The 14,503-nt window shown below is 55.1% G+C and overlaps 1 protein-coding gene across 1 annotated transcript in view; it reads right to left on the bottom strand.

The window, feature by feature from the left end:
- PTPRF (protein tyrosine phosphatase receptor type F) overlaps positions 1-14,503 on the bottom strand; it is a 257,441-nt gene that overhangs the window by 15,758 nt on the left and 227,180 nt on the right. Inside the window, exons 21-22 of the mRNA XM_082311797.1 lie at positions 9,800-9,897; positions 1,674-1,797 (exon numbers count right to left, since the gene is read on the bottom strand). Coding sequence (XP_082167923.1) covers positions 1,674-1,797; positions 9,800-9,897 — 222 coding nt within the window. The remainder of the gene's footprint in view (positions 1-1,673; positions 1,798-9,799; positions 9,898-14,503) is intronic.

Consider the following 14,503-nt stretch of genomic DNA (forward strand, 5'->3'; position numbering starts at 1 on the left):
GCAGGAATATTAGGGAGCTCATTTGGCCCCAAGCAACTGATTGCAATAATTGTCTTAAATTCACCAGCTATTTGTTATGGTCCTACGGCACCTTTTAAAAATGAGGTTGCTTCATTAGCTTGTCTCTGTTAGCAGAGGACGCCAGGCAGGGATGTCCTCCCATCCCTCCTGCGGGGACAAGTACCCCAGAAGAGCCAGAGACCTTCCTCCCACCACCACCGAAACCCTCCTCAGTGTGAGACGCCCCTCTGCTGCCTGCTGACAGAGGCTGCTCCAGCTCCCACTCTGCCTCCACCACTTTAAGGAAAGGACTTTATTGTAAAGGCCTTTACAATGCAAACACACAGTTAATAAAATAAATGTGGGAAAGCAGAGGCCTGGGGCTGTGTTTCCAAACCCTGCTCAGCATGGGCTGCCCCGGCTCCCAAGGAGAGCGCATCTGCATTTCATTAGAGGAAGGAAATACAGTTGGGGGTGTCCCCCTTGCCCTTTTGTCCTGGCGAATTTTCTACAGGTCCCAGCAGTCTCCAGCAGAAACAAAGTGCTGGCAGCTCTGGGGGAGCAGCAGCAGCTGGAGCGCAGCACCCAGCTCCCTTGGCATGGGCGGCGGGGACCTGGCAGGGCGCTTCGGGAACGGTTCCCAGGAAGACACAGACACTACTTATAGCAACTGAGTCAGGCTGGAAAACAGGGATTCCCCCATGTGCTCACCCCACAGCTGTCTAACAGGGTTTGCCCATGATCAGGCATGCCAGGCCGTTGCATAGCTGCTGCTGCTTAACTGGCCTTGCTGTAAGGGAGTTTGGACCCCCTGCTCCTCCGGCAGAGGATGAGTAGTGCATTAGCATTAGAAAAAGACTCTTCCATCCCCAGAAAAAGGATGCTAGTGACTGTGAAGCCAGGCCCCAGTCTCTTCCCTAAGCAGGGGTGCATTCAATTAGCTGCATCTTCCTCATCCCCCATGAGCAGGCTCAGTTCTGGCGTGCAGAGTGGGGTGCTGATTTATAAAACAGTGGCAATGGGTGAGCCTGGGCTTTGGTACCTGGGCTCCAGCTCCTCTGTGTGCAAGGGGACTGCAAAGCAGGCACTAAAAGCATGTCTTAGCCCAGACTCCAGAGATGTGGGGCTGGTTCTTGGAGCCATGGGGGTCAGTGCTATTAACACCAGGGCTCGATGCATCTCCGATGGAGCACAGGGACGTGTGGAGCCTGATGTCCCAGGGGAAGGGGCACCCCTTATCCTGTGCAGCTCTGGGCACTGACCTGGGAGCAAACGCCAACAAGTCCCAGAAGAAGATATCGGCTCTGTAGTCGTGTTGGGACAGAGAGTGATAGGGCTAACAGTGCCACGTCCCACCATGGGCCGAGGAAGGCAGCTGAAGTCACACAGCGGGGCCAGCAGTGAGAAGGGAGGCTGCTGGGACAGACATCTCTGCTGGCAGCAGCAGTAGCAAGAAGCAACCACACAGGTCACACTGCTCTGAGGACCTTGGGAAAGTAGGGGCAGCTCTGCAGAGCCCTTCCTCTCTTCTTGCCAGCCAGAACACACATTTGCTCACGCTGATGCTGGGTATGTTTCTTGGTGTTTGCCCCTGCTCGACTGAGAACAGGGAAAAAGACAGTCCCCTGCAACAGCCAAGTTTGCTGGGGTGCCCACTCTGGAGTCCCTCTTACCATCGATGGAGGTCAGTATGACACGTGAGTGGTCATAGGCGATCACGTTTGCATAGCGGTTTTTCGGTTTATTCACTTCCAGGTTGGAGTTCTCCCAGGTGAACTGCTGCCCCGGATCAATCGACTGGGGAGAGAAAGAGAAGGAGGGAGTCAGAAGCGGTTACAGCACGACGGGACGCTGCAGCACACATGCGTTTCAGTCAGGAAATCTGCATCTCTCCATCCACCTCTCCCCAGGCCAGACGCAGCTTCCGTGGGTGTCCCCAGCAGCAGTGTCAAGCCAGACCACACTGAAAACCAGTCCCCAGTGGGACCTGCCTCCTGTGACCTGCAGGCAAAGCAGCCCCTCGCTAGGGCAGCCTGCTGCACATGAGCCTTCACCTCCACTCTCGCTGTGTACTCATCCTTTCCTCTGGAGCTACCCATCAGCAGAAATTTGGTCTTATGCCAGGACTCCACAGAGACCTGACTGTGCAGTTCTTGACCTAGCTGTTTTATTAGCTGTTGAACTGCAGTCTCCTGAAGTATAGCATGCCCTGGGTGTCTTGTGCCCCAGGAGCTTTGGGTATTAGTGTCCTGCAAGTCAGCCTGTGAGCTTTTGCCAGGGAATGGTCATGAAAATTGATAGGTTACTATCCACTGCTCCAGCTACTTATGCAATGTAAACATCTCTCGTTTGAGTTAATAGAGTGACAAGGAACTATAAACCTGGAGAAGAGACGTGGTTATAAATCTTGGCCAGAGGCCCACACGCTGTGCAACTGCCTGAAAAGCACACATCCCAGTCCCACCTGTGTCCTGACCTCCACACCCAGTGCTTCTCCCACGAGCCATGGGCTGGTGCACCTGGTGCATGGCTTCTCCATGGCCAGGCAGGCCCTTCCCAAAGCCTTTCCTGCCGTCTTTGTCCATGCGCAACACAAGGTGAAAAAGGACCGTCCCCAAAGCACCCCTCCGAGATGGGATGGCCTCTTTGTCTGAGAGATACGTGAGGCACCCAGATAAGACAGCTGCCTCATGCAGGGACTTGCTCTGTACATGCAGCCCTGGGCAAGCCTGGGGCAGGCAGCTACAGCAGATATCAGTCATCCTATGAACCCCCTCCCCCTGAAACTACCAACACAGTCACAGCCTTCTTAAAATCATGCTCCAGCTCAGGGTCCCCGAAGCTTTGCTGGCCCACAGGCAAAAATATTGAGCAAACAGGCCAGGGGAAGCACCGCACATTATTCTCTCTGCAGGCATCCGCGTTCATTGCTTGGCAGAGAGCCATGTCAGAAGGTTTCTCAGGCAGTAAAACGCCTGCGAGTCTGTCAGCTCTGGATCAGCTGTGAGCAAAAGGCTGGGCCGGGAAGCACAGCTCCCTGACTGGGCTGACCTGGACGGCCCTAACGGTCCTTCTGCTCAGCCCCATCAACCACCGTCTGTGCAAGGTGACACCCATCGCTGTCCCCTACTCTCCTGCGCTGTTGAGCAGGCACTTCCCAAGCAGCCGGCAGTGGGTGCAGGTACCCAGCTCGGGTACGGAGCACAGGCACTGCCTGCATCCCTGCACCAGCCCTGAGGGCTTTGCGGCACGCGCAGCGCACGGGCCAGCACTGTGCCAGGCAGCAGTCACCCATGCCCACGTGTGGCCCACGCCACCAGCCCTCTCCACAGCAGCAGGCTGCCCGCAGGCAGAGGCCAGCACTGACAAAAACACACAGGAGGATGTGACATCACAGCGATGCTAATAGGTAGTTTGGGAAATGTAGGATGTAAATAGACATTTCCTACAGAAAACCTGTAATTTTCTATTATCAGCGTAATAAGCAGGCAGCAGCAGCGCTCAGGAGCGCTGCAGCAGGGATGGTGGGAGTGGAGACCACAAGCACGGCTGCTGGCTGGAAACCCACTGGCCTGGCTGCCAGGGCCCCTGCGCGCTCCTCTGCCCAGGCACAGAGACGCCCCAGCGCAGCTCACGACTCGCTGGGGCTCTTCATTTCTTTCAGGCACCTATATTTTGTTTTCAGGATAGGCTGCTCGCTGAATCAGCTCTTTGGAGGCTCTCCTCCCTCAGTTGTGTGGCAGGGATGACTGCTGCCCACCTAATGGTGGGGCTGAACGGGAGAAGGGCAATAGAAATGATCAAAGGCATGAAAGAGTAATGGGAACAAAATGTGTAAGGACTTTTCTGTTTGGAGTAGAGATGAGTGAGAGGGGTTTTGAAACCTGTCTAGTCAATCTGGAGCACACTGAAGGAGAAGCATGAATAGACAAACTAAGGAGGAAAATCCACCAATGCCTACGAAAGACATAAATAACGCTTCTTTTTCAAAAAGGTGGCCTTAGTCTGGACAGGCAGCCCATGCAGAGAGCTGGCGAGCTGGCGGTGGAGCTCAGACCGGCCCTGAAGGTACGAGCGAGCATTTTCTTGCCGCTGAGCAGCAACACAAGAAAGCACCAGCCCTGCTTGCACCCTGTGAACACTCGCTCAGCGCCGGGCACAGGCGGGTGCTGGAGCGAGTCCTCCCTTCACAGCAGAGGCAGGGAGAGCTCAGTGCAGTTCTTCATGCTCAATCTACACTGCAAATCACTGCCAAAAGGCTGCGGGGCTGCCCAAGCTGTGGGGTGCAGTGTGCTGTGCACAGCAAGTCTGCGTCCTGCCACAGCGGTGAAAAGGGTTATTTCCTGGGGGAGACAAGACTGCCAAGAGCCCCCAGAACTGAGGAGGAGCATCAAGGTGTTGCCATTAGGGTTAATTGCTTTGATGTGCAATGAGGATGTGCAGAAATGGTCTAATCATCAGCAGCCTCTTAAGAGGGCAAACAGGTGAGAAAGTCAGAAGTAATACAGCACCTGAGTGCAAAGAGGCTCTAATTAAATACTCCTGCAAATTAGTGACTCATTTAGAAGTAAAATGATTTAATTTAAACTCTGGTGATGAATTAATGTACACCTGTTCCCCCCTTTAAGGCAAACAAATGAGTAAATAAACGGGAAGATGATGGGCTGCTTGGAGAGCAGTTGAAGCCCTTACACGGAGCGGTGGTTGGCAAGTCTTGTCCCATCCCCATACGATGCTCTGCAGCCCCTGACTCCAGCAGCACGGCCTTGTCTCCCCACCTTGCTCCACAACTGCCTGGGCACTGGGAGTCTGCTCTTGTTCCTTTCTGGGGCTCATGGGAATCACTGCTTCATCCCAAAACTTGATCAGAGTAACACTTTAAACTCATTCTTCCTAGAAAGCAGAAGGGCTGGGAAATTGGAAGGAAATGAACCAGGAACAAACTTAAAAGCACCATGACTTTTAGTTTTGCTTTGCTTTAAAGTGACAGGGGAGATGTTGTAAGACAGCAAGTGCAAATTAAGAAAAAGCCCAATTAGTAAAACTCCTCCTTCCCAGCATGGAAGTGCAAGGAGCAATCTCTCCAAAGCAGCTCAGGGATCCCTGCTGCTACTGCCATCAACATAAAGACAGAGCCAGACCATTGAAACAGGACTGGAAAAAGGCTCTTTCCTCGACAGACTCGAGAGCACTTTACAAATGCCTGGAAAACATCCCTAGGCGCCAGCCTGTCTCTCAGATACGGTCCACCTTGGGTTTGCTGCTCCCCTTCCTCAGTGCAGCTCCAAAATCCCTCTACACATAGAGCCCCTGCAGCTGTCTCTGCTGCTGGCGGGCACGGGCAGCCCGGGCAGGCAGAGCCGCGGGGCAGTGCGGTGGCTCACCTGGCCCTGGCTGCAGCAGGCAAGGAGCTGGGCGGCCACGGCCCCATCCTGCTCAGTAGCCCAGGCGGCTGCACAAGGGCACGGGGAGGGGAAGGCGCTCCGGCTGTGAGTGCTTCCTGGCCTCCTGTGAAATCAACCACATTAGCACAGGCATTGACCACTGTCAATCTGCACTGCGTCTCAAATGAGGACATAATGCGCTCCCAAATCAATCGCTGGCAGCGCTTCAGCCTTATTATTCTTATTACCGGAACGTGAGCGCTGCGTGCCTGCCAGGCAGCTTCCCGATTAGCCCATCAAACCCACAACACACGGATCCCTGGGTGCTATCTGGACCCCAGGTCCAGCACCTCCTGGGCTCACCAGCCCCAGGGTCCCAAGCACCTCTCCTGCTGCCTAAGCTGCCTTGCCAGGGCTGCAGGCACGGCAGATGCAATATCCTCAGTGGCTTTAAGGGGAATGCAAGTGAACACAGGGTTTGGGCAAGGCCAGCAGTGTTTCTCTCCATACAAAACTGCGAGGAAGGGGCTGCAGCCTCCCCACCACACTGGGAAGCAGGAGTACAGTCAAATCTCATGCACAAACTAAAGATTATCAAGGACTAACGTGATAGCCATCACCTCCAGCCTGCTCTGCTCCCAGGGGTTGTCCACTGGAGGGACATGCCGAACGGACGGGGCGTGAGGGGCAATGGCCACAAGTTGCAGTTTGGACGTAAGGAAAAAATTTTCCCCTGGGAAGGTATTGCAGGATCTAGCCCAGAAATGGCAGCAGCCACAAGGGAGCAGGAACCAGGCCTGGCTGGAGCCAGTCGGTCCCGTGTTTGCTCATAGCAACAAAGGGGACAGCAGCTCTCGGCTTGCTGGATCCCACAGTGAAAGTGTGAGATGCAGTGCGTGTGTGCACGCTTGTTTGTACCACTGCGGGTACCCCCCATCCGAGGGCAGGATCCTGCCCCATGTCCACAGGCTGCAGCATGGGAAGGTGGCCCACAGGAGGAGCTCCAACACAGCTGCAGCGCCCACCACAGCCTGCAGATAAACAATTAAGGGGCTCAGCTTCCCTTCTACTTATTTAATTCCATTAATCCCACACTGTAAATTCACCGTAGCTCTCACTGTACAGTAAAAATGAAATACTCTCCTGGTGCAGCCGGTCCAGGAGCTGCTGCCAGACCCTTGCACTCTGCTCCCCCCAGCTCTGCTGCGTGCCCCGGAGAGCGCGGCGGAGCTGTGCTATGCCCCACGCCAGGCAGCAGAGTTCAATGTGCCTGCAGCCGGCTCAGCTCCTGGCACCTGCAGTTCAACCTCTCCCGTTGCACCAGGGGTACCAGCAGGTCCAGCTGGGATTGCTCCCTGCCCATCGGGGGTGAGGGCTAACCTGCAGCCCGGGAGCCTGCTATCGCTGCAGCCAGCGCACAGCTCTCTCTGTCCTGGCTTCGTTGCACAGGCTACTCGGCCATGTGGGCTGGCAAAGTGGTGTGAGCAATATTATTTGTTCTCTGACCTGCGGGAATGGAGGCCAGATGGCTCCGAGAAATCTCTGCCACCCTCCCTGCTCCTCTCCCAGGTGTGCAGGGAGGTGCTGACAGGTCTTGTTTTGTGTCACCTGTGCCTAGGTTACCCTGCTATCGCTTGCACAACTAAGGCAAGTGCCAGACTGATGGCTCTGGGCAGATGGCCTCAGTGGTTGAAAGTGCTGTTAAGTATTTGCTCTCTGCCTGGGGTGCCACCGCTTCTGGAATATAAGCCATCTATAAACAGCCCTGCACCCCATGGAGATGTTAGGCTGCTAGCCTGCTCTGCAAAAACACTTAAAATGCAACAATTCCAAAGCACAACCGAACAGCAAATGGGTCTTGGGGGTTCATCCGCGATGCCTTCATCCCTTGGTTCTCCCTGCTCAGCTGTGCTATGCCCAGTCCAGCACCACTATCATGCCATAGGGAAAGAGGGTCAGGGCCTCCATCTTTCGAAGTGCTGGGTCACCACTCAGCTCTGCATAGGTCTGGGGCTCACACAGTCCCAGGACAAGTGCTGGAACTGTATCATCACTTAGTGACTGCAATTGCACAGAATTTGGTGAGCTGTGGTTCCCTGCCTCTCCCCGTGCCGGGAAGCACAAGCTCCCGAAGGGGCTGCATAGCCTGCTCCCCTCCCACCTCCGCTATTTCTGCATCCACTCTGCAGATTCCTTTACTCAGCAGCGCATGCTGTGCCCATTTTGCCCTCCAGCCCTCCCAGCACAGGCCCCAAAGAGAGCTGTTGCCATGCCAGACCTGCACACACAGGGACCAGGATGAGAGCAGACCCATTGCCGCAGCAATCCTGCGCAGGCAGCTGCCGTTCTCTGCAAACCCGGTCCAGGATTTTTCTCACTGGCATCTCAAGCGGGAAACGACTGTACTGATCCCCACATGCCAACAAGGGGCAACCACTTCTGCTTTGGGGTCTATCCTAGTATCAAACACCGTATGAGCCTGTCATGTTCAGTAATTTATAGCTGATGAGGAGTCAAATGCAGCAGAATCCAGGGGAAAAAAAATTACATGCAACAATCAGCTACTTAATAGCTGCTTCAACATGAAAAGTACAACTGATTAGTGCTCTCAACCAGCCATGATATTCTAAAGAAAGAGAAATGAGATGGGAGAGACTCATGAAAACAGCTAAGAGAATTCACTTAATGCTCATTTTTTCCGAAACAGTTCCCACAGCTCAGTATTACGCTGCAGGCTCCAGCCGGCGCAAGCCTAGCGCGAGGACGGGAGTGCATGGACGCCGGATCCTGCTGAACCCCCACCGCGCAGCAGAGGCGCAGTCTGCCGGTAGCGCAGCGGACAGCCCTGCTTAACGTTTCAGCTGGACTTGTAACAAAAGGCCCAAGGCAGACAGATAGGACTGCATACCTTGGCACTGCTGGCTGGACATACATGAACACACAGGTAACTGCAAGGGAAGCACGTTATTTCTCTAAACATCTCCCACGTTGCGATGTAATGCTGTAGCTGGTGAAAGCTCAGCTTCTCTGCGGTCTAGACAGCAGTATGCAGAGGGATGGCAAAGCCCTCCGCTTGGCATCCTGAAGCAAAAAGGAGCTCTGCGCCTTCCTCAGATACACGCAGCACACCCTTTGAACTAGCTGGAATTCGTCCCTTACCTTCTCAGCACAGAGATCTGCTTTCCCTTTCCTGGCATATATAATCCTACCTCGTGGGCAAATGTTCTGATCTCATCTCATAAATTAGTGTAGGTATGCTGCAGGAAGGGGAGGCCACAGGCACAGGCAGATAACAATTCAAACAGAAGTGATAACATGCAAAGGACACTTCCCAAATTTATTCCCTCTTTAATACTAGTGGGGGGGTTATTTACAAGTCTCCTGCAGCTCAAGAGGGTCCTGCATGTAAGCACAGGAAAATATATATCCTGCCATTGCTGCTCTCACGGCTGCAGAGGAACTTTCCCTGACTTCACAGGTTTTCAAACTTATCATCCAGCCCGGAAAGCGGTGAGAAAGGCACGGCAGCCCTTGTGCAGGTCAGCCCCTTCCCCTCCACGTGTGCACCCCCTCGGCAAGTTGTCCTCAGGGGAGGATGGGAACGCAGGGGGTTGGGCTGGGAGAGGTGCAGTGCAGGACGGGGGCTTCACCAAACATCCAGCACCTGCCTGTGTGTGTGAGCAAAGGCAGCATCGGTGGCGGGTGCGGACAGTACCTACCCGGGGGCTCCACCAGAGATATGGAGGAGGGTGGGAGCGTGATTCAGCAGCGCTGGGGAGTTTGCAGCTCAGGATTGCAGGGCACGGGCAGAGAGCTCCATGCAGGGAGGGGAGCTGGGGCTGCTCCAGGGCAGTGGGATGTTAGCAGGGTTTCTGGTGGCAGAGACGCCGAATGGCACAGGCTAATGCCAGCACAGTCCAGCAGCATGCAGGGGGAGAGTAGGTCGGGAAAGCAGGAATGAAAACCCGAACGCGTGTTTGTCAGCAGCGGAGGATGGTGCAGAACGCAGATGGAAGCGAAGGGGCACGGGATGCTGTGGACTGAAATACCTCAGCCAACCTGCACCGAGGGCAGCCCTCACAGAGCAAAACAGCTAAGTAAACAGCGACAGCCCAGGTAGGTAAACACGAGCTCCCATTCACTCCTAAGACCATAACCGTGGTGGGAGCATAGCAGGCTGCTGCGCGTTCAGCTGCAAGGCCTTTTCCCTGTACAAGCCATGCTTCAAGTGCTTGAGGCGAGTTCCCACTGCTCTGGGGCTGGCAGGGAGAGCTGGCAGGCTCCCAGGCCTGGCTCAGGGCCCGTGCAAGCGATGCCAGGGCGGGGGAGGCACAGTTCAGCTTTCAAGCCCTCTCTGCTGGGGGTCCTGGCCAGCATCGCTCTGCCCCCACCGCCCTGCATGCTCTCACGCTCACCTCGTACTCCTGGGAGAACTTCAGCCCGTCGTTGGCTTTCAGCCTGTCGATGTTGTCGGCGAGGTCCGTCACGGGGATGGGGGGGTGGTCGCGCATGCCTGCGAGCGAGACAAGGAGGGAGGAGGGATAGGAAAACGGTTACAGCTCTGCATGGCTGAGGAAGGCTCGACAACAGCATGTGCACAGCAAACCCGAAAGGTGGGTGCAAGGTGGACATGTGTGACTATGTGAAGTGCTGGGCGGGATGGATGGGAACTCAGCGAGATCAGATGGCATGCTGCACGCACTCTCACAGCACACGGTTCGGCGAAACAAAAAAGAAAGGTGATGTGCAGAATATGTGCATGACCAGGTGAGCATGCTCGGACAGTACAGCCACCGGGCACACAGAGCAGGCCACGCAGCGGGCAGGGGCTCGGGCAAGCCCCTGGCAGGAACGGGCCAAGGAGATGCTGTCAATGCGCTTCCCGGGATCCCGCACAGGCTGAAGTTGAACACACTGATTCTCTGGTGCTTTCACCACCAAGGGCTGAGGCTGATCCTCTTGCTTACTCCTAACAATGGCATTAGCCAAAAAGAAACTCACCCAGACCTGCACCAGGGGAAACCTCTGCGGTGTGCACAGCTTTTTGGGTAGCCAGATGCTGCCCCAGCCCCTGGGGAGCTAGAGAAAGATACAAAGGGCCCCATGGAGGAACGGCTGCTCTCCTGGTCAGAGATTGCACAACTTTCCGAGAGCTCTGCCCACAGCTGCGTAACTCAGTGCTTTTCAGTGGTGCTCCGGAGGCAGAGTCAGCTCCAGGGCCCAAAATCCAGCTCCACTGGGCTGGGCTGTCTCGTGCAAGGCACCATGTGCACTGAGATGCCCTACAGCAGCTTCTGGGAGGCTGCTGCGAGCTGGGACGCAGCTCAAGCCACGGCAGAAGCCTTGTCCCGTCTAAAGCAGGGATGCACATTATGGCTCATCCTGGGCACAGCCCAAGCCCTGCTCAGGGGAGAGGCCCACACAAGGGATGGGTACTGTGGGGGTGCACATGTGGGATTGGGAGAAGCCCTACTGGGGCCCTGGGATTCAGGGCTCAACCATCGCAACCTCTTTCTCTGAAGCTGAGATGGTGAACTGGCAGGAACATGGCTTGAAACATCTCATCCAAAGCCTGGCTCATCCAAATCCCAAGGCTCGTGACTCCATCGGCTGCTCTGTGGGTTTCCCAGAAACCCCACGTGGGTAATACTGATTATTAATAGGCTGAAGCTGTTGATTCACACCCAGGGAGAGTCTGGAGCATGGCCAGGAGCTTCTCAATCACTCAGGAGCCTGAACACTGCCACAGATGGCAGTGATGGGCCACTGAGGTGATGGAGTGGTCCCCAGGCTGGGTACGTGCATTTTACACAGTGGTGACAAGTCACTAGGTGATAACATGGAAGGGTTACACCACAGCCACTGCACAGCAGGGCTCCTCACACCTCTGCCAAAAGCATCTGACATCGCTGCATATAGGCAAGACCCGATGCAACACACACTCGTCCTTCTATCACTTGACAGTGCAGAGCTATCCACGGATGGCCTGAGAGCACATGGACAGACGGAGAAGGAAAGATCCCTCTTCTGCCTTGTGCTGAGGTTCTCCTGGTAATGGTCCTCTGTTTGCCACTTCACCCACCAGGATCCCCGAGGTGGCTGAGCAGGCCCACAAAGACGATGCTCCGATTTCTGCACAATTTGCTCGCTGGTGCCTGAGCTCCAGAGGCTGTAGCTTAGGAGCAGCCCTTGCAGTGCAGAGCTGTTACTGATGAGCAACTGAATGAGGAGAACAGTGTGGGACCAGGACAGAAGTGTGGCGCTGGAAGAAGAAAGAGGCTGGAACATAGCCACAGTATGTGCTTATCCCAATATCGTTATGTATGAAGTACGGCAGAGCCATGGACCACAGCAGAGCTGCAGACACTCATCTCTGCTGAGAAATACAAGGGGGTCTCGCCAAACTTCAGTTTTGCTGGCCAAAGGAGTGTTGCAGCAGCAAAGGAGCTGCAAGAGCAGATGGGGAAAAAGAGGGGGTTGGTGTCCCATTACGGTGAACCTAGAACAACTTCCACTGACCGTGTCAGGCAAGACAGAGGAGACTTGTACACAATACCAGGACTTCTACATGCTCTTCCAATGACTCTGGCAAGAGGACAGTGAGCTCTCCACCAGGCTAGAAGAGCTCAGAGGTCTCACAATGCCTGCAGAGCCGCAGACTGCAAAGCCCTTGGCTCTGCTCCTGGGGGAAGCATCTATCCTACGTACCTCTCCCATTCCTGCGTGCACAGGCAGATGCCTTGTACATCAAGTAGCAGGGAGGACATGCTTTTATGGTTGTTTGAGAGTGAACTTGAAGCTCACAAGACGAGATAAAGGGGCAGTTACACGCATAGTCCTGGTACAACTCCATCCAACCTGCTAGAGCAGTAAGTCCCTCTGCTCGGTGCCTGGGACTGTGGTGCCAACACTGCCAAGCAGACCAACTGCATGGCAGGTCAGAGAAGATCAGCATCCCCTGCCATCCGTTCTGCCTAACTCTACGGCACAGGCGGCCCAGCCTAGGGAAGCCAGTTTGCCTGAGGCAGGAGGAGAGTGTGTTCAACCACTGGGCTGTAGAGCACCCTTCAATTCGTCCATTAGGGGTTTTTAGCTGGCCACCCCCTCCAGAACGGCCAAGGTTATCTGTCCCCACGCAGGGCCAGCTGCACGCCTGGTGCCACGGCAGAGCCTGGCATGCCACTGCAAGGGGGCAGGAGGCCTGGGAGCAGGCAAAGGGCTGCTGCAGGAGCCTCCTGGCAGCCCAGCACCCGGGGCCTTCCCTTCTGCGCTGTGCCGCGGTGAGCTGCTGTAGTGCCGTGCAGACAGTACTCGAGTCTGGCCCCACACATCATGTCAGAAAGTGAAATCACTGCCGTTCTACAGTCTGCTGTGAGTGAGGGTGACCTTCATGACATTGAAACAAAAATTACAGAGACGAGAGAGAAAGGGAAAGAAAAAGCAAAAGGTGTCAAAAGATAAATACAGGAGTTAAAACTAACTTGAGATATTCGGGCAACTGGGGACACTGGCACCTGCAAAGAAAAGAAACGGGGCAAGAACAGAAATCCCATTAGCCTTTAGTCATCATTGCAGAGGTTCAGAAATGGAAAGACAAAGAGATGAAGATGCAAAGGAAAGCACCATCTGCCACAGCACCGGGAGCCTCCCTCCTGCACAGGACCGGCTGCCTGGCCCTGGGGGCTGCTCTGCAGCTGGCCGTTACACACCAGGCTTTTGGCTCTGGCCAGTGCCATCCCCTGACGCTGACAAACACGTGGAGCTGGAGGTACTCGCAGGGGAGTGAGCGCACAGATATTCCTCTCACGCCAAAAGCTACACTTCTCACTGCACACCACTGTCCACAGCCCCGTGCCCAAGGGGAGCCAGCAAGGGCAGGTGGATGGCAGGTACAGGGGACATCTGTGCCGCTCGGTGGCCAGGAGGACTGTACTCAGCCCCAGCTACCTCTGCTCAGTGCTCCTGAGCCTCCAGCTCACTCACAGCTCATCAGCAGCGCAACTCAGCCTCATTTCATGGCGTACTGGGATGCTGCCCGGTCCTGTATCCTCAGTGACTTGGCACAGCGGTACGTTAGTACAGGGAGGCCGACAGCGGGGGAAATAACCCTTGTCTGAAGTAAAAACCACAAAAATGAGAAAGCTTAATATTTAATAACAGTAGCCCAATTAATTATGTATTAAACAAGTTTTCCCTGCTCAGCACACTCCAGCAGGGAGACCAGCCACCAAAGTGTGCAGGGCCGGTGGCCAGCACCTCTTGTCAACACATCCATGCAGCACTGCCTCGACCTCGGGTGGGTGACAGGGGCAACAGCATGGGCCCACTGGGCTTGGTGGTTTTCATGCCTCCTCATTAATGAGGACAAGCTTGTCAGGAGCTGGAACAGTCACTTCTAGCTGCATGACACCTGCTTCCAGCCGGCAGAGCCTCACAAGTGATGTGGGGGGAGGAAGGGAGGAGGATGCAGCGCTGTCATTTGGTGGGGGAGTGTTGGCTAGCAGCATCCCAGGGCACTGCTGCTGTCTCAAGTGAATGGGGCACTGGGGGGTTGTTTTTGTCTCTCCAGAGAGCTCTGCAAACTTATTGAAAGAGCCAGCATCTTTGGCTTATCCTTAGGCACAGGTGGGAAAAGAAAATTTCCCAGACCCCTCTTCTCTGATGGCAGCTCTTGACCCTTTCCTACAGCTCTAGCAAGGGATGCCCTTGTTGCAAGCACCCCGATCTCGCTAGAGATGGGAGCAGGCACAAGCCTGACCTGTCACACTCCTCCGTGCAATGTAAACCACAAGCATATAGCAAAGATGGCCCTTGTGTCCCTGGGCAGTGGAGACATGTCACAGAGACCTGTCCCCATGCACAAGTGTCCTGGAGCAGCCCTATTCAACACCTTGCTCCTCCTCAAGAAGCTGCATGCTGTTGCTGACTGCATGTGACCCCCTCACCTAGCGCTGCTTTCAGTGATCTGCCTGTTGAGATGTTCTTCCTCCAGCGCAGGTGCCTCCCTTGCTCCCCACAGCATTTTCCTCCCATGCTGCAATACCATGCTGCTCTGCCTTTGTGGCCAATTAATGCACCAGGTCTGATGGCATCTGCCAGGCTGTCGCTGCATCCTACCC

The sequence above is a fragment of the Platalea leucorodia genome (assembly GCF_965183815.1).
Source record: "Platalea leucorodia genome assembly, chromosome: 5".
NCBI classification, from domain to species: domain Eukaryota; kingdom Metazoa; phylum Chordata; class Aves; order Pelecaniformes; family Threskiornithidae; genus Platalea; species Platalea leucorodia.